This window comes from Denticeps clupeoides, chromosome 15, assembly GCF_900700375.1.
Source record: "Denticeps clupeoides chromosome 15, fDenClu1.1, whole genome shotgun sequence".
Taxonomy (NCBI): domain Eukaryota; kingdom Metazoa; phylum Chordata; class Actinopteri; order Clupeiformes; family Denticipitidae; genus Denticeps; species Denticeps clupeoides.
This window is the reverse complement of record NC_041721.1, coordinates 9395185-9414590: the sequence shown is the minus strand read 5'-3', so window position 1 is coordinate 9414590 and position 19406 is coordinate 9395185. Positions and strand designations below refer to the sequence as shown.

General features: G+C 42.4%; 2 protein-coding genes across 9 annotated transcripts in view; one reads left to right on the top strand and one right to left on the bottom strand.

The window, feature by feature from the left end:
- The first annotated feature begins 117 nt into the window (after nt 1-117).
- On the top strand, nt 118-2704 carry LOC114765342 (ADP-ribosylation factor 4). The gene is made up of 6 exons (XM_028955505.1): nt 118-302; nt 850-930; nt 1112-1221; nt 1324-1395; nt 1550-1675; nt 2110-2704. Exons 1-6 carry the CDS (start codon nt 236-238, stop codon nt 2194-2196), a joined length of 543 nt encoding a protein of 180 aa, XP_028811338.1. The 5' UTR covers nt 118-235; the 3' UTR covers nt 2197-2704.
- The window catches only part of cfap54 (cilia and flagella associated 54), a 30665-nt gene continuing 13934 nt past the window's right edge, over nt 2676-19406 (bottom strand). For 3 of the 8 annotated variants that reach the window (XM_028955494.1, XM_028955495.1, XM_028955498.1), the window contains 33 exons: nt 19097-19281; nt 18718-18915; nt 17128-17321; nt 15254-15389; nt 15048-15144; nt 13407-13562; nt 12689-12889; nt 12170-12254; nt 11844-12008; nt 11656-11722; nt 11117-11302; nt 10760-10846; nt 9996-10115; nt 9752-9805; nt 9489-9639; nt 9272-9378; nt 8858-9009; nt 8631-8751; nt 8139-8310; nt 7774-7934; nt 7101-7247; nt 6886-7012; nt 6647-6811; nt 6455-6563; nt 5736-5844; nt 5592-5657; nt 5320-5425; nt 5063-5209; nt 4810-4979; nt 4311-4418; nt 4077-4168; nt 3100-3487; nt 2676-2977 (listed from right to left, as the gene is read on the bottom strand). In XM_028955494.1, coding sequence (XP_028811327.1) covers nt 2846-2977; nt 3100-3487; nt 4077-4168; nt 4311-4418; nt 4810-4979; nt 5063-5209; nt 5320-5425; nt 5592-5657; nt 5736-5844; nt 6455-6563; nt 6647-6811; nt 6886-7012; nt 7101-7247; nt 7774-7934; nt 8139-8310; nt 8631-8751; nt 8858-9009; nt 9272-9378; nt 9489-9639; nt 9752-9805; nt 9996-10115; nt 10760-10846; nt 11117-11302; nt 11656-11722; nt 11844-12008; nt 12170-12254; nt 12689-12889; nt 13407-13562; nt 15048-15144; nt 15254-15389; nt 17128-17321; nt 18718-18915; nt 19097-19281 — 4661 coding nt within the window. In that variant the 3' untranslated portion in view covers nt 2676-2845. Of the gene's footprint in view, nt 2978-3099; nt 3488-4076; nt 4169-4310; nt 4419-4809; nt 4980-5062; nt 5210-5319; nt 5426-5591; nt 5658-5735; nt 5845-6454; nt 6564-6646; nt 6812-6885; nt 7013-7100; nt 7248-7773; nt 7935-8138; nt 8311-8630; nt 8752-8857; nt 9010-9271; nt 9379-9488; nt 9640-9751; nt 9806-9995; nt 10116-10759; nt 10847-11116; nt 11303-11655; nt 11723-11843; nt 12009-12169; nt 12255-12688; nt 12890-13406; nt 13563-15047; nt 15145-15253; nt 15390-17127; nt 17322-18717; nt 18916-19096; nt 19282-19406 lie in introns of those variants that run through there. The other 5 variants (XM_028955497.1, XR_003742599.1, XM_028955496.1 and 2 more) reach the window with 5 other exon arrangements.

Sequence of the window (19406 nt, the reverse complement as noted above, 5' to 3'; positions counted from 1 at the left end):
TGTGTTTTTTTTTTTTCACCCTTTCTCGCCACGATAACGACGCGTCGTCAAGGCGAGTTTTATAAATAAAGTTTTTTTTTCTCCCTGGATGACGTCATTTCTTCCGCGTTGGCCTGGACGTGGCATCCGAGGAGGCGGCGCATTCGGTGCGGTTTACAGGCGACCGGATTACAGGCCCTCCGAGCGCCTCGCTGGACTCGCGTTCCCTCCGCCCTCAGTGGACTTCCGAGCAGCCATGGGCCTCACGATCTCGTCGCTGTTTTCGAAGCTCTTCGGCAAGAAGCAGATGAGGATATTGATGGGTGAGTGGCCTGATCGGCGTCGGCGGGAGGGTGCTGGATGCCCCGCCGCGTTCTCCAGGTTTAAGTTCGGTGGGTCAGGCCGGGGCGGTGATGGGTGGGCTTGTAGTCGTCGACCAGGCTTCAGGCGGTTTCGGAACCGGTCTTGGTTTGAATGGGACCGTGAGGGGACTTCCTCTGGTCTCCCGTCGACTAAATGCGTCGCGTTTAATTCCTTTTTTGTGTTTCGTTTTTTTTCTGTCAGTCTGTGGACGACAACACCCCCCACGTCCCCACAAAAAGGATCTCGGTTCTATGCGAGTATTGTTTATAGGACGGAACTAGGTTTTTGTCCAAAGTTTATAATCGACTGTATTTGGTCTCTGTGAACTCTGCGCCAGGAATGGATTAACATGTTCCCAATGTTCATGGAAGACCCAAACCTGCACTTTTATTCCCTTTGTGTCCTCTGAGGTTACTCCAGATGTTCTTACACCAAGTTACCAACTCGGATTTTGTAGGGAGTCGTGTGATTCTTTTTTTTTAATTTATCGCGTTCTCACCTCCACAGTTGGTTTAGATGCTGCTGGCAAAACCACCATTCTCTACAAGCTGAAGCTGGGGGAGATCGTAACCACCATTCCTACTATTGGTAAGACTGAGTCCTCTATAACCACATCTTTCAACCCTATCGATAATGAATTATACAGTATTATCTTACTATTACGGCCTATCTGTAATGACTGAGTCAAACATGTACTCTTTGAATCTTGTCGGTGTTGTTAGAAGATTGTTTCTGTGAAGTTTTGAGATCCCTGTGTCATGTCGGACAGGCTTTAATGTGGAGACCGTGGAGTACAAGAATATTTGTTTCACTGTATGGGATGTGGGCGGCCAAGACAAAATTCGGCCGCTCTGGAGACATTACTTTCAGAACACACAGGTATGGCTTCTCTTTCATCCATGTGTCACGCCTTCGGCTGTGTTCCCGACAGCTTCTCCCGTGCTGTGCTCACAACGAGGCTCCTTCTTTGTCTCTTTCCAGGGTCTTATCTTCGTGGTGGACAGCAATGACCGAGAGAGAGTTGCAGAATCCGCTGAGGAGTTGTCCAAAATGGTAGGCGGCTCACCTGTTAAAAATGTCACCACCCAACTGTGTTCTTGTATAAGTGTGTACAAATAAAAAGAGGGTTGTAGCAGTGGCAGCTGTAGTAGTAAGCGTTGGGTTGGTGATTTCTGATTGGCGGACTTGTCCGGATTTGTCTTCGTAGCTGCAGGAGGATGAGCTGAGGGATGCCGTCCTGCTGGTGTTTGCTAACAAACAGGACCTTCCCAATGCCATGGCAGTGAGTGACCTGACAGACAAACTGGGTCTACAGACCCTGCGTTCTAGAACTGTGAGTACATACACTTCTTAAAGCAAACTGTACTGAACAGGGTCGGTCAACGTAGTTTATAAAAAAAAAAAAAAGTAGTGATGGCTGAATTACAGTAGAGTTAAAAAGTAATGTATTTGTTTTTTTATTATTTGAATGTGCAATGGTAAAATTTTAGAAGTGACTAGTCTAAATACTGCCTTGTAAAATGCAACACGGACTGAATTGTGAATAAAAAAACCCCACAAATAATCACAGTAAAAAAGATTGTGCTGTTGCATCCCAAGTGCCTTTATACATCATGAATGATTTTCACATTAATGTTTGCGGTTCCTCTTATTAACTGTTCGAAACCGCTTTTCCACAATGTATAAACCGTTATTACCTCTCAATTATCTCATTTAGTTCAGAACCATCATTAGATGTCTAATTGTCTCATTGCTCCGGCTTTACAGTGGCACGTCCAGGCAACCTGTGCGACCCAGGGCACGGGTCTATATGAAGGGCTGGACTGGTTATCCAACGAACTGTCGAAGCGTTAGATGCACAGCAGCTACTGGGACCTGGCGGAGAGAGAGGGACTAGAGAGCACTGGAACGTGGAGGTGGCGGGTGTTCCGGTGGGAAGGCTTGGAGGAAAACTTTTTAAATTATCAGTGTGTGTGTCTGGTAGAACTTGAAGTTACGGACTTTGGAATCAGTACCTGTTCTGAAACTTGTTTTTGGTCATATTTTTTGTCCTACCTCTTTTATGCATCCTTATTATTCTCTCCCCTTGGCTGAGTTTGTTAAATTTTTTTTGTTTTATGCCACCATAACTCCCTCAGCAGTACAACTATGTTTTTAAGTTGCATGTTTTCAGATGATAAAAAAAAACAACAAAACACAGAATCATATGATGGTTGTGATATTGTGATATGTGGGGGAGGTGGACTGACTCATTCCAGAACATAGCACCCAAGGGCCAGATCCATTCCTATTGTATGTGAAGGGCTTTCACATCATGTGAAGGGCCAATATGATGCAATAAAGATTACCTTTATTCTCAAAATGAAATGTGTTTTAAAATATTTTGCAGAACTGCATGTTCAATCGAAATGTTTTGGGACAGTTTCACAGATTAAGATTAACATCAGAGTTAATCTCAGACCAAACTCCCAAGTTTGGTCTAAACAGGTTGTTTTGCTGAATGCTACTGCTTCATAGGTTGGAGGAGGGACAGTATCCATGTGACCAAAGCCTCCTCCTCCAACGTGGCTCCTCTGGAGGGATTGAAACAGCGCTCCAGATCCTGTAGTGTCTGCAGGTTAACTTCGAAGGGTACCTATAGGACAAACGGACATTAAACTGATCACCTCAGTTATGAAAGGTCTTGCTCTCTTACATTATACATTTTTTAAATCACTGCATGAATGTTACTGGAATATAAAGGTGAGTGAGGCTGACCTCACTGGGGCAAGTCGACTGGCATTGGGGTTGCACCAGCAGGTTCCTGATCTCAAAACAGCAACTCTCCTCCAACTGCACCTGATACACAGACACAAGACATCTGCACTGCTGTTCAAATTCTGTTCTCAACTGCTGTTGTGCAATTCTGTAAGTCTGAGCTTTCAAAAGTGTGATGACATTGTGTGTTAAGAAATATGTGCACAGGAAGTGTGGGATGTTTCCATGTGTGTCTCCGGAAACCTGTTGCTGTGGTTCAGAGTGTGTTCCTTTGTCAGGGGTCTCGCTGAGTCTTGGCTTAAGGCTGGCTGTAGAGGTTTGTGGGGGAGGAGTTGGCCGGTTCAGACTCATGCAAGCCCTGTGGAGCTGGTCATGGACTCCATTAAGCCTAAAATTCATAGTAATATATATGTCATGTTTTTCTTCATATTTGTCAGTTACGTGGAAACCTGTATCTAAAAACCACCAACCAAAATGTATCTACAGTGGAGTCTTTGATGTACCTGGGTACAATTCAACCCACAATCAATGACTAGGAACTTAAAGAAAAATGGATATGTGAACCTACTTTTTACCTCTACAGCAGTAAGAACATGCAACTCATTAATTAAATAAACTACTATCAGCAAGAAATTAGCCTTGTGGTATAAACTCCAGGCACAGGGACATCAGGAACGGGCTTCTGTGATCCACAGATCCTGTGAGATATTAGACGTGCACTGACAATTTACACAATGTTTCTTTAGCAACAACAATAAACTAATTCTTTATTGAAATTCACAATAGGCTTTAAAGTCTCGGATGTTTTTCTAGTTAGCACCCTCCTCTGTATGGCCAGCTATGGTCCTTACACCCATCTGTTTGTGATATTAATACTTTATATCATTTTCTTATCCCTAATTTTTATTATGTACAATCATGATGCATAAAAAGTATTAGCATCCCATGTGATGTGCCACAGCAGAAGAAAAACTAACCTGTACAAGGAAACCACATACTGTCCCACCTGCAGGTCGGCCACTGTAACAGCATCTGTTGTTTTGTTGAAAGCGTAGAACAACAATATCTGCTGAAGAGAAAAAAAAAACACAGGACCGACATTGAATACAGTTCAGTTGTCTTTGTCAGTGCTGGCTTGGATGTTATTTTTATTTTTGACACTCTTAATAGTTCTGTTGGTGCGGCTCTTTTTCCTAATAAGATGGGCATACCTTCTGGTTGTTTTCTGTCTTTTCCAATGACTGCTGATGCCATTGGATGCACAATTGTCCTGCTTTTGCAGCAGCCCAGGGGTACATTTCAATATTTGCCTGCTTGCTCTGGAAAAAACAGACACTTAAGGGTGGGACATACAGTATCTACTGCACACACTAGTCTGAAACTCCACTGCAAAACTCATCACCAACAAAATTAAAGTACTTTTATAGAAAAAAAATGCCCCTGCTGCTGAGAACATGAACAGTTCAAACTGGACACAGCACCAAATCTAACACCAGTGGCCATCACACATATTACAAATATCCTGAGAACAAATAGGGGACAAAAATTGAATGACAAGCAGTATCCAGCCTATGGTTCATACTTCAGAAGCCAATGCTATAAAATAATTTCTACTTTATTTATTTGAATGTATTGTCGCATTCAGGTATAACTGGAGACATTGCCAAATTTGGATGTGTGTACTTGTGTGTGCAACAACTGTGTACAGACCTGGATGAAGTTTGGCTGCTGTATTACACTAATTGGAAGCTGAAGGGAGAGGCAGCTTTCTTTGTAAGAAGGCAGAAAGGAGGAGAAGAAAGTCTGTAGATGAACCAGCCTTAGCGATATAGTACTGTCCTCCAAAAGAGAAACCAACCCATCCAAACACTCCGGTCCAACTGAGACACACACAGACCATTTGCATGTAAACACAGTATTTATTATCTCAGCAATATAACATATACATTTAAACCAGGTTTACCTGAGCGCAGCGAAATGTTAAGGAGGTTGGTTAGGTGGGTGTAGTAGTGAGACAGGTCTGCCCAGATAAGCTCTCTGCTTGTGCCACTGCTCAGGCCAGGCTCAGTGGACAGGCCAAGGCTCAGGGGTGACTCTGAATTCATGCCAGCTTTTAAAACAAACATACACACCCAAATGCAAATATTGCAGACATAAATAAATGCATGCAAGAGGTTTGGTGATTTAGTCAGAAATCACCACTGGGTAAAGCCAACTCACATGTGACAAAAAGAGGCAGAGATTTTAGGGCTATTGAAGAAATATGCTCATGGGAGGAATTCATGGCATCAAGCAGATGGGAACAGTTGGCATTAGCCTCTGCTATCTGTAAAAGTGAACCAAATTTTCAGAATCAACACAATATGAATGGACATTTAGGTAATTTTTGCATCAAATATTTTTCAGTAGCAACACAGAGTTCAATAACACAAGCGACTTTATATGTGTATATGTGTGTGTGTGTGTGTGTGTTCCTCAGTTTGATTCCTCACCTCTTTGGCTGTTCTCACACAGAGCCAGCTGAGCAACTGACATACCTCCTCTGTAAGACTTCCATTCTGAACAAATTACAAATATAAGGCATAAGAAATACAGTAACTCATATCTGAACATGAAAATAATGCCACAAAACACACATTTTGTCCATTGGGTGTTGAAGTGAGTTGGTTTTGTGCTCCAGGATAGCTGCGCTGCCACTGCTGCAGGAAAAGTAATGCCATCTCCAAGTAGCAGCGACGGACCTGCCTGGAAATTTACATTTTTAGGTAAACTGCACCACAACCATCACAAGGAAGAGAGTAATCTGATCCCAAATGGACAGATATACAGTACAGGCCAAAAGTTTGGACACACCTTCTCGTTCAAGGCATCAAAACTATGAATTAACACATGTGGAGTTGTGTACTTAACAATAAAAGGTGAAATAACTGGAAACATGTTTTATATTCTAGTTTCTTCAAAATAGCCGCCCTTTACTCTGATTACTGCTTTGCACACTCTAGGCATTCTCTCGATGAGCTTCAAGAGGTCGTCACCTGAAAGGGTTTTCCAACAGTCTTGAAGGAGTTCCCAGAGGTTCCCAGAGGTGTTTAGCACTTGTTGGCCACTTTGCGGTCCAGCTCACCCCAAACCATCTCGACTGGGTTCAGGTCCGGTGACTGTTTTTTTTAAGTACATAACTCCATTCATAGTGTTTATTCATAGTTTTGATGCCTTCAGTGAGAATCTACCAACTTAAATGGTCATGAAAATTAAGAAAACACATAGAACAAGAAGGTGTGTCGAAGGTTTTGGCCTGTACTGTATATTTTTAGGATTTTTTATGATTTGCCTTGTCTCAAAATATTGCACTCACAGTAAATTGAGGTTATGGGTTGTACAGACGGTGATGCTCCTCATAAAGGTCTGGGCCACTGAATGTGGCTGGAGGCCTCCAAGGGAGACCAGATGTTTTTCTACCATACCTATATACATTTAAGAAGATAAAGTTATCTTTAAATGAATTGAACATAAAAACACTCCCCCAAATCCACTGTCATCTCCTTACCCATACAGTAGTAAATGTCTGCCTCCAGTTGAGAATCTCCATTAGCTGCAGCCTGAGTGAGTTGCAGGGCAGAGTCCAACACCCTGTGAGCCAAAAGCAAAGGCTGATCTAATTCAGCGCCCTCCTCTGAATGGTCAGTTATGGTCTTTACGGCCACACAGACACCTGTTGGTTGTGAATGTAATACTATTTGATTATATGCAAACCTGATCAATACAAAAAATGTTTTGACAACTTACCCAAGCTCATGGTGGTTTTGGCCAGCAGAAGAAGCTGTGGGTGATATATATTCTGAAATCCTGGACTTGAGGGTATCAGTACTGTACCACCCTCTTCCAGATCTATAGACTCACCCAGGGCAAAGAGCTGAGAGGGAGAAAGTAAAAGGAAAACAACTCATGGGCTATGTGAGCTGTTGATCTATTCAGAGAATATTGATGAACTGAAGTATCACCTGCTTCTTCAGAAGTTTCTGATTGAACACCAGGAGGCTCTGGTCCCTTGAGTTTCTAAGATTACAAAGCATTAGTGTGGCTTTGGCCAAAACAAGGTCAGAACGAAGAGACCGATTTCTGTGTCCAGACAGCAGAGTCACGGCTTCCTAAACACACACACACACAAAAATTGTTGTGGTGGCCATGGCCTGAGTGCACAAAACTGTTCATTAATGAAAATGAAAAGTGAAAGTAAAGTTACTGTCATTGTGAAACACAAAGCAGAGGACAAATTTCATTGTGTGCACCATGTGCTGTGCTTCACTTTCACTTCACACTGCAGCACAGCACATGGTGACATAACGAAATGTGTCCTCTGCTTTTAACCATCCCCCTTAGTGAGCAGTGAGCAGCCATGACAGGCGCCGTGTGTGGGGACATTGATCAGTGGCACCTTCGCAGATCGGGATTTGAACCTGCAACCTTCTGATTACAAGGACGCTATCTTAACCACTAGGCCACCATTGCCCTAAAAAAGGTGCAAATGAAGTTGAAGGGTGGTAGTACCCTAGTGGTTAATAGACTCACATATAAACCAGAAGGCCCAGGTACAAATCCAACTTACTAACATTGTAACTACTGATTGTAAGTCGCTTTGGATAAGGGTGTCTGATAAATGCCGTAATTGTAAACCTGCAGCAGTTTGTCCCTGCTTTCTCTGGGTTGGCCCTGCAGTGTGTCCAGAATGACCCCCTGCAGCAAAAGCAGAGCCTGTGTGTCCCGGTCCTTCAGAGCCTCAGCCTCTTGCAGACCTTCTGCTAGGCATTTACTTGCCATCAGGTTACTCTGCTTACCTACAACAAGTCACACAGCAATTGCTTTTTTTACACTTTAACTGAGAAAAACACAAATGCTTTAAGTAGCAAATGCTTTTAGTGGCATTTACCAGTACTGTTTACTGTTTTAGACTACTACAACTGTAAGATCATATCACTTGACAATATTTGGGCCAGAATAGTATATATTTATGTGAAAGAATAAAAAGATATTTAGCTCACTGGGCATGATGGAAGTGACAGGGAAGTGAGTCACCAGGCTTTGCACCAGTGCCAGCCTGCAGTTCAACCATAGAGACAAATTCATCCTTTCTCTGGCCTCCTCTCCTTGAGGGAAGTCAGTTAAATTTTCCTTAAGAGGCCAGTCTGCCTTGGATATTCTTTCTTGGTGACACTGTCACAAACACAAACAGACATCAGTAGCAAATTATAAAAACAGACATATATATAACACACAAAATGTATACAAAGACCACTCAAAATGCATTCAATTTTTGAGTATTAATAAAATATTAATTAATTAGATTCACAGTCTCAGTCTTATTACTTATTTCTTTTTCCTTAGTTATTTTAGGGTGAATTTAACCTTTATTTGTATATAACTACCCACATAGTTTGAATGTTTGAATATGGAATATAAAATAGATAACTATATCATTATATCACTGGTAGTTTAAATATTTTAAGAACTTATGAAACCCCCTCGATGAGCACCTTCTTAAGTTTGACTGTGGAGCGTGAGGGCTCTGGGGGTTGTGCGGTCGTAGTGCAAGATGGGTTGCTTTTCAGCATGGCAGAGTCCAGCAGTCTCATTGCACAAATCACCAGTTCTATACTGTAGGGATACAAATCATAAATCACAGACACTCCCAAAAATGTATTGATTTATTTGGGACAAAAGGGGAAAAAGGTACAGGAGAAAATGATTAGTGGTTCTTTACCTGCCAGCAGTTTTGCCTTGCTCTAGGTAGACTGCAGACAGTAGCATTATGGTGTCTACTGAGAGCTCAAGTTCCTCAGGGTCCTTTATATGTGCGTGATTGGAAGGGAGATGAAGAGCGATCATACTGCTAACTTCACTCAGAAGCAAAGCCTGCAAGATTAACACACACACACAAATACGCATATATGCAGGAACATCATTTAAATGAAATTCACACCTTTCAATCTGTTCCTGGAAAATAAATGATATAATCTTGGATACTTGCTGTCTTTACTATTGTTGTCTGCACAATGTTTCATGACCATGTGAGGAGGTTTTACAAACTCATCCAGCAATGTGAAAAATTTTCACACTGTATTAACTAAATATTTGAATTCTGACCTCATAGATCAGTACAAAAAGTCACATGCACCTTGACTCTGCCAGGTGTGAACTGCTTCTGAGGGTCAAAAAGAAGATCTGGGGAGGTAGACCTTCTGCTCATTTCACTGTCCTGAACATCAGTGGGTTCAGTGGGTTCTAGACATAGTAAAATGAACACACACACATACACGTTGTGATGAGGTGAACACAAATAATCTGGATCATCTCTGTAGCTTTATGGCCTCTCCTCTGATATGCAGTGGTACCTGGTTCCAGAGAATCTGGCAGGTTGTGGACTGTCTTACACAGGGCTAAAATGAGCTGTGCTTGAGCCAGAAGAAGCCTCAAACACAACTTGGGGCCATACAGTACTCTGATATCTGATGTCACCTTCCTTTTGACCAGATCTTCAAGAGACTGCATAGGGACGCACAGGTTGGGAAATGAATATGAAGGATTTACTGAAAGACACTGAAGGGCAATCCTTACATAGGAATGGTCAAATGAAGAAAACACAAAACATTTTCACCTGCAGGTTGGCAGAATCCGTAATTTTCTTTCTGTCACAAAACTCTGTAATTTCCTGTAAAAACCAGTAACAGTAATGAGAACAACTGCTCAATTAGCCCAATACATTGTTTATATGGTAAGTGGGATTCGAACCCGGGTCTTCTGGTTCATAGGCGAGTGTGTTACCCACTAGGCTACTACCACCCTAATTATCAAATGAAATCAATCAAATTCAAGCATATTTTGTGTGTGGGAAGGTTTACCATGGTTCTCTCTGCATTGTGGTTGGAGCCATATGGCCGGGGAAGGTCCTCTGCATTGATGAGGCGATTCATCTCTCTCACTGCTTGTTGGAACATGCCCAGCTCCGCAAGGGACCGAACCTAGAATCAGCAATTCAAGACAGCTGTTTTCGATACTGAGTTAAGGAACAAGGGTTTGCATCAAATGAAAGTAAAGTGTCATTGTCAACAAAATGTACAACAAAATGTGTCCACAAAATGAAAAGGCACAGATCTGTCCAGTTTGTCTCGACCTGCACTATTTTACAGCTCAATGCTCAATGTCCTTTGTCATGTTTTTATGTTGTGTGTTATTCCACGTCCTTTTGCACACTGTGAATCTCTGCAATCTAGTGTACGTGTATATAGTAAGATGACAATAAAAATGACTTTGACTCTGCATTTAACCCATCACCCTTGGTGAGCGATGATTCAAACCAGCTTCCCGGAAGTGGCCCCGTAATCAGAAGGTTGCCGGTTCAACCTGCCCACTGCTCACTAAGGGTAATGGGTTAAATGCAGAGGACACATGTCACTGTGTGCACCGTGTGCTGTGCTGCTGTCTATCACAATGAACAATCATAAATGACAATCATGTAATTCAGGTGACAAAGTCCACTTGGTTGGACATATTAAATATGTTTATCATAGATAATAGATAATAATGTGACATGATATAAGGCCATACAAAAGACTAATTGAACACAGCCACACACTGCTAATGGCTACTAATGTCAGTCACACACCTTCAGAATCCTGCATTTGATGGTTCGCGGTGTGTCTCTGCATACTTTGTCCACCATGTACAGGTAAAGGCAAAGGACAGGCTGCATCTATGAGAGACCAAAAGGACATCTCAGAGCAGAAAGACAGATGCATTGTTTTTCTGGACATTATTTATGTGTGAGTCTAATCCAATTCACATGACAATGTATTTCTTGGTGACGGTCCCAAGCCCAGGTAAATGAGGAGGGTTTTATTGAAAAAGGAATCCGCCACTAAACTTTTGCCATGTGAATGTGAATTGGTTGATCCACTGTGGCGACTAGTAATGGGAGCAGCCAAAGGTTAGGGGTTAATGTGTGTGTCTGTTATGTTTTTACCGTGATGAGGTGCCCTGTGCTGTAGAGCCAATGGGAGAGGAAAGTGATACTGGAAACAGTAGAGCCGATGTCCCCACGATGGGGCTCAGAGAAGAGATCCAGTCCTGGAACAACATCCGAGTCCAGAGTGTAGGAGATGTAAGAAATGTCATCTTTAGGGTGTGGCATGGAGGCTGCCAACAAACACTAGAAAACAGACATATCATGACAGGTCATTTGAATAACTTAAATCTGTACAAAGCGTAAACAGAGCAGAGTTTAACATGGTTGCCAAAATGTCTTCCATTCTACAGCAGTCTTGCTAAATGTTATTTCCTGAAGTCAGACTTTTTCTTATACCTAAGCTCTAGTCTTTGTGAAACCAATCTCAATTCTCCAGAAATTAGTGGGCAACTACTGCTCCAAACTGAAGAAATATCCTTTTATAAGAGAGACCTGTATGTTTTGGGATGTTTTTTGTTATTTCTATACCGCCCTTATCCACCAGTATAGTCAAGGATTGGCGCGATAATGGCAAAAACATGTTAGAACAGATTTACCTTGAACAAATGTGCCGCAAGCAGACAGCATTTGGTGCGCTGTCCGATATCTGATGTGAGGATGTATCTGCAAAAGCAAAACATTTATAATATTGACATAATCTAAGAAAATACCAACATAACGTCAAATTAGTGTTACAGATCATTAAATGCTTTTCATTAGCAAATTGCACAAATGAAAGCCTCACTGGGCAATTTTGGTCATAAGCACAGCTGCCTGAAGGCAACCCCATATCCCAGCATGCTTTAGGATCTCCTCTGGAGATCGGCAGGAAAGGCTATCCCATGGGTCTGACATTTCTGAGATTTGCAGGGCACAGCCTAGGGCCTTATTCCAGCATGAGTGCGCGGCTCTGAAACCACAAGAACATTTAATAATAATTTGTCAGTAAAATATTTTAAAAGTCATACAAACAGTACATGCTATTCAGTGAGTCTGTATATTTGCTTCCACACAATTGGAATTGTCTCTAAAAAATAATTGCTAAAAAATCTGTGAGTTAAAATAAAATACCTTAAATTTCCATTATAAAAATGTAAGTTCCCCAAGTCGTGTTGGGCCAAGACCCCGAGGGAGTGATGCTTGCTTGTAAGGCCGTCTTTAGAGCAAAGACAACATATAATTCTTAATTATAATGCCTATTACAATGACATACCATATCTAATGTATACTGCAGTTTCATAACTGGTCAAGCCAGTAACATTATAGAAAGTGAAGTGATTGTCACACATGATACACAGCAGCACAGCACACAGTTCACACAGTGAAATTTGTCCTCTGCATTTAACCCATCACCCTGAGTGAGCAGTGGGCAGCCATGACAGGCGCCCGGAGAGCAGTGTGTGGGGACGGTGCTTTGCTCAGTGGCACCTCAGTGGTACCTTGGCAGATCGGGATTCGAACCAGCAACCTTCTGATTACGGGGCCGCTTCCTTAACCACTAGGCCACCACTGCCCCGTTTAAACAAGGTCTGTTTCTGTACCATTACACCACAGAAACTTGCAACATCATTATAGGGTGTGTTTTCTTACCGATAGCTCTAAGGTAGGACGACAGCACTGTCGTCAGCTGGGATGGAGGTAAGGGGCAGCTGTAAATAGAGGCCTGAGAGCTGAAGTCTTCTGTGCTCAGATCAGGTGGATTAATGGAGGCCACAGTGCTGGCTACAACATTGAGTTCCACTTTATCCAGAGCCTGACCATCCCTCTTCTTATAGAAAGACTGCCCAATGTCTACAAGCAAAATATGCAAAATAACATACATCTGGTCGTATACACCTTTGTGTGTGTCTCTATTGGCTTTTGAGTGTGACTGTCTGTCTCTTTTAGGTTGCTGTAGTGGGAGGAGCTTCCTACCAACTGGCTTCGCTTGCTGCAGAATGATTGGCTGCCACAAGTTTTAAAAAGGAGACCTCAGACTGTTTTTGGTAGTGTAGTTTTGTTAAGGTTGCTTTGTGTATAATTTTTTGCCTGTGTGATTGTTAGTTGTCACCTAATACCTCCCTCCCTTTGTTAGGTCTCTGTATTGTGTGTTTATTTGTGGTGACTGTCTTGTTGGTTACTTGTATATAGCTTCACTATAAATAAATGCATTTTTGTTAGTCTTCATGTGTCCCTTTTTCAAACCCATCTGTTTCACGTTCCTCTACACCCCTAGACGAGGATGTGACAATGACACATATACTTCACTTAAAAACAAACATTAGCAGGACCCTTTAATGTTTAATGTGCAGTTTATCAGTAGACTCACAATGCTGATTATGAGCCAGAAACTGCAGGAGCAGTGTGCGACTGTGCTGGAAGGAGCAGGTTGCATGCTGGGTCTTGTGTTGCACCTCTCTGAAACACTGTAGGGTGTCCTCAACATCCAGTGGCACACACACCAGACACATAGCCCTCTGACGCTCTGAAGACAAAACAAAAATCTGATCACACATGCACTCAAACATACACACCTGGAACAGCACCTTGTCTCCAAAGAGAAAAAAAACGTTAGGTTACCCAACGTAACCCCGGTTCTCTGATAACATGAGTGAGGTATCTCACTATAGGAACGCCCTTGGCTTGACCGATCGCAGATCGCGTGGCAGGGGAGTGAGTGAGACGTTAGTCAAAGGAGTCCCTGTGACGAGGGAAATGAATATTCTAGATCTGCCGGTGCTTTTTACCGCTGGGGGGTGAGGTGGGCAGTGCCGGTGTCGCATATGACTGCTTCACCCCCTGTTGTGGCCCGGTGTTGAGCTTATCAGGTGACCTGAAGTCTTTCTTCTGGAGGTCACACCATTGTCACATTGCTTCCACTACTGGGCCAAACAGGTTCTTCCAATCCACCAGGGCATTGAGAGGATCCACCGTCTCCCGGTTACTGAGGCTGGATAAGTTCAGCCACAGCGATTTCTCACCCGCGACAGCCAGACCCATAGTACGGCCGCAGATCTGAATGGTGCCTCATGAAGTGCGCAGATTCAGGTCGCTGGATTGGGGTTTCCAAAGTCCAGCTGCTTTCCTAGCTCCTCGCTTGGTGCACTGTCTGGAGCAAGATCACATTAAGTGCTCTGCTGGAATGCTCAGATGATTTAAAAATCTTCTGGTAAATGAAGGCTGTGAAACTCTCCAATTTACCTAGGATCGATAGTCCTGCAGAGGAGAAAGCAGCTCTCCTGGTCGGGTGAAGGTGATGAGCCACGGAGGTCTTGACTGTGGAGGTTCTCCATGCCGCCAATGTCCAAAACAGAGTTACCATTGAAGGGTACCTGGTTGGTTTATCGGAAAAAGGTTTATCCTAGGACTGGCACAGACGCAGCCACCACAACAAGAAGGAAGTCTCTTTCTGTCTAAAAGTCCCTCTCGAGGACATCCTGGGGGACACGCAAGTCAATGCCCAGTCTGGCCGCCGCTTGTTTACAAACCTTGACCAGACTGAAGGCCCCTGGGGGGCTGTGTATCCAGGAAAATGGCGCACTCATTGTCCTCTTTCATACAGTCACGGAGCAAGTGGTTCTTGTCTTCCTCCACAATGTCCGTCATCTCCCTGTCCGCAAATATTGATTCATGGAATGAATGGAGAAAGGAAGCCCCAGTACCTCAAGGAAAACGAGTCTGCATTCTGAGGCAGCTACAATTCAAGTGCTGATGAAATTCTACCAATCTTCATGTGGAAGAGTGCAAGAAAGCCATTCCAGTGGCAGCAGCTGATATAGGTGAGCTGGGGCTCCTGGTGGGCAGCTGCCATTGGTCTGTCTGCGACAGACGTGGTGTCATTGGTGCTCAGCAATTTGACACACCGAGGGCTTTCCCATAGAGAGATCCCGAGCGAATGTTTGATAGAGAACAGGCCTTTCTTCATTTATTTAAATATGTAATTGGGATAAGGAGGATAATTTGCTTGTACCTGCAAGTGGCAGGGGCTCTGAAGTGCTGGCGTAGCTCTTACTGCCAGGGGTCCACCCTAAAAGCAGCTGCCTGCCCACATAGTTTCTACAGCTGATCTAAAAACAAATATAAATTTAATACATAAGTGTAATCATGTGAATTGTACGTTTGGCACAACTTTAATCATTAAAGCTAAAAGCAACGATAAAACACTGGTTTGCTCACAATGTCCTTTGTGATCTCTCTGGTCCTGAGGAAATGTGGCTGCGGTACTGGTGGGCCACCACAAAACTTGATCCTCTCCACTAGCATTCTTTGGGCGTGGACCATCAGAGGAGTGATCATATGTGTATAACGTTCCCTACAGACACATCAACACCCTCTGATTCTATTCATTTCACTCATTGCCTCTTTGTGGACCTATGGCTCGTGCTTCCTTGCCAATTGTTCTGGTTTTCATGACTCATATTCATACTATTGTGGCTATAATCACATGAAACTAGAATTACTTTATAAATATACACACACACACACACACACACACACACACACACATATATATATATATGTATATATAAACACCATATATAACACCATTATAACACACATTTAATTAGCAGAAACTGAACAAGATAGTGTGAACAAGTGAACAAGAGATGGTATTGGCCTGGTCATGAACCAGGAGGTTGGAGGAAACCAGGAGGTCACTCTGGATAAAGGAGTCTGCAAAATGCTACAAATGCAAATGCAATGCATGTGGCATGTGAGAATGTCATAGTTTTGAGAATGACACAAATACTGGTTTTCACAAAGTTAACTGCTTCCGTTTTTTATCCTTCTAATTTGCATACGCTCCAGAATGTTATGAAGAGTGATGTGATGAATTGCAAAGTCCCTCTTTGCCATGAAAATGATCTTAATCCCCAAAAAACATATCTACTGCATGTTAGCACTGTTCTAAATCAACCATTTATCGGATCATAGGAAATCAAAGGATAGAGGTTCTTGCTGATCATGAAGTGCAGCAAAAAAGCCACTTCTTTCCAAGAAAAACACCAAGGACAGACTGATATTCTGAAAAAAGGTACAGGGATTGGACTGCTGAGGAATGGGGTAAAGTTATTTTCTCTGATGAAGTGCTAACAGTAAAGCATCCTGAGATCATTCATGTGCGGTACTGATTCTAGTCCAAGGAAGTCGGCTCACTCACAATTTCATCAAGTAAAATTTTTACCTTGGATACCTCTCCTTCACTCATGTCCATTGTTTGTGTACTTCATCCACCACTGGTGATGATCACCATTGTTTACATGCCACTAGCAGCTAATACTACCACAGCTCTATGACAATTACACAGCAGCATTAGCAGCCAACAGAGTCAGTATCCTGATGCAGTGTTCATTATCGCAGGGGAATTTAATAACGTGGATTTAAAAACAGTGCTTACTGTTACTGAAATGCACCAAAATCAGCATATTATGGCCCCCAAAATATGAAAGCATACACCTACAGATCTGATCTTCCCTCATGGGAATCCAGAAGATCTGCAGATGTCAGACAGTCTAAGAGTCCTTACGGATGATGAAGGCCACTGTGCTCACTGGAACCTTCAAAGCAGCAGAAATTATTCTGTAACCTTCCCCAAATCTGTGCATCGAGACAATCCAGTCCCAGAGGTCTACAGACAATTCCTTTGACTTCATGCTTGTTTTGTGCTCTGCCGTGAACTGTCAAAGGTGGGACCTTATATAGACAGGTGTGTGTCTTTCCAAATCATGTCCAATCAATGGTTAATTTCCGCAATTAAGCTGCAGAAACATCTCAAGGATGATCAGGGGAAACAGGATGCACCTGAACTCAATTTTGAGCTTCATGGCAAAGGCTGTAAATACTTATGTACATGTGATTTCAAATTTTGTTTGTAGAATTCTGATTTTTGGAATAGGGCTGTAACATTAAAACATGTGTTAAAAGTGATAAACTGTGAATACTTTCCGGATACACTGTGCACAATGCAACATAATCATAAAACATTCTTATAAGAAAAAAAGTATGGTATGGTAATTTTATGGTTATGTTTTATTGCATGTACAACAGACCTCGTGTAGTGGTTGTATTTTAGGGCCAAGTGGACCAGAGTCTCCCATTTGGCCTGGTAGTGCAGCAGCTCCAGTGTGTCCAGGGTCAGGCTCCGGAGCCACCGTAGGTCCACCTGTGTTACATCATCCAGTGGTGTGGAGAAATGCAGGCTGTACTTCAGTTCTGTGTCCTCCTCCACATAGACATTCCACAGCTGTGGAATGTTACAGAAAATCAGGTTACTTCAATCCATATAAATTAAAGGACTTCTGAGTCATGTTTGACTTTATTTCTCTTTTGTTTGTGCAGACCCAATGAGTCCTGACAAACATTATACTTGCATATTGCATGTGTACGTTTTCATTTCGGCAACATTTCAATCTTAACACACACACACATAAATGGCTTATAATGACTGTAGAACACTAAGCACATAATATCTTTTCAAAGATAAAAATGTGCACAGTGCAAACACTTTCACAATACTGACCACAAATACATCAGCACAAATGGTGCAACATTTTTTACAGGCCTCTTTTATGAGTGACCAAATATGACAGCTTGAAAAGGAGGAACTCTACTCAACAGTGATAAAGAACAATCCAATGATATATTGCAGTGTTCAAAGAGACCAACAGGATGTAAATACTAGACCTTTGTGCATTGCTAATTTTAAAAAGTCTGACACATATAGTGCATCCGGAAAGTATTCACGGCGCATAACTTTTTGGAATGTCACACTGAGTGCAGTGGCCTCCATCGTCCATAAGCAGAAGAAGTTCAACCCCCCCAGGACTCTTCCAAGACCTGGCCAGCCACCTAAACTGAAGGATTAGGGGAGAAGGGCCTTGGTCAGGGAGGTGACCAAGAAGCAGTTGGTCACTCTGTCAGAGGTCCTCTGTTGACAGAGGAGAACCTTCTACAAGGACAACCATCTCTTTAGCAATCCTTCAATCAGGCCTGTATGGTAGAGTTCCTAAATGGAAGCCACTCCTTAGTAAAAGGCACGTGGCAGCCTGCCTGGCACCTGAAGGACTCTCTGAAGGACACTCTGGTCTTTGGTGTAAATGCCAGGCATCACGTTTGGAGGAAATCAGGCACTGCTCATCACCAGGCCAATATTATACCTACAATAAAGCATGTTAGTGGCAGCATCATGCTGTGGGGATGTTTTTCAGCTGCAGGAACTGGGAGACTAGTTAGGATAGTGTAAAAAGATGATTGCAGCAATTTACACAGATGTCGTGAATGAAAACCTGCTCCAGAGCGCTCTTGATCACAGACTTTTTTAATCTATTTGGGAAAAAGGCTGTAACATAACAAAATGTGGAAAAAGTGATGTGCTGTGAATACTTTCAGGATTACCATTGGTCTCTAAATAGTGATATCGAAAGTGTTCATTTTACCTGAACATAATTTCCTGAGAAACTTACTGCAAATTACTTTATTCTGATGCAAGTGAAATGCCCTGACTTTTAGTACTATTATTTCTCCATTCTCTAATGTCACATATTCATAATTTCCATTATTACATAACTGAACTCTGCACACATGTTTTAAGTACTATTTTTGAAATTCTAAATCTGAAGGGTATGAGTTGGGATCCTGACCTGTTTATGGTCCATCATGTCCATCAGAAAGTCTGCAGCTAGCACCAGCAGAGGGGTAATCACTTTATAGAACTGCTCCATACTCAGATCTGTTACCTGTCCTGTCTCTATCAGTCCAGTTACCACAATGAACTGGTCCCACAAAACACTGCACACACATACCAGAGATGACCAGTCAGCTATACGATGGGCCAGCACCTGCAAATAGAACACAACTATATTACATTGCATACACAGAAAAATTGATTGAAATAGGATTATTTGTTAATTTCATGTCCATATACCACAAACCTTGACGTGCACAAACAGGTTCGGAAAATGAACAAATGTTCAAAAACTGTGAATAATAGATATTAATTAGGGATTTCTTGAATTGTACCATAGCCCTCCTGAGGTGCACTAAAGCCAGGTTCAGAATGTCCAGGTGCTGATGGGGCAAGGAAGGGGATCTGGGGGAATCTGCTGGCTGCTCCATGAATTGACTCGGCATGTGTGGAGATTCTAGGTCAGTGGCCTTGTCTGTTTCTGCAGTGTCTGATCCCTCTTCATAGCTCCTTTTACCATCTAAAGAACAATTTTTTAATATATTTTTTTATTTACACAGTAAAAGAATGTAAAAATGAATATGAAAAAGCAGTTTGAACATCTCAAAAACATAAATTTATTGCATAGGAGACATATTTACTGAA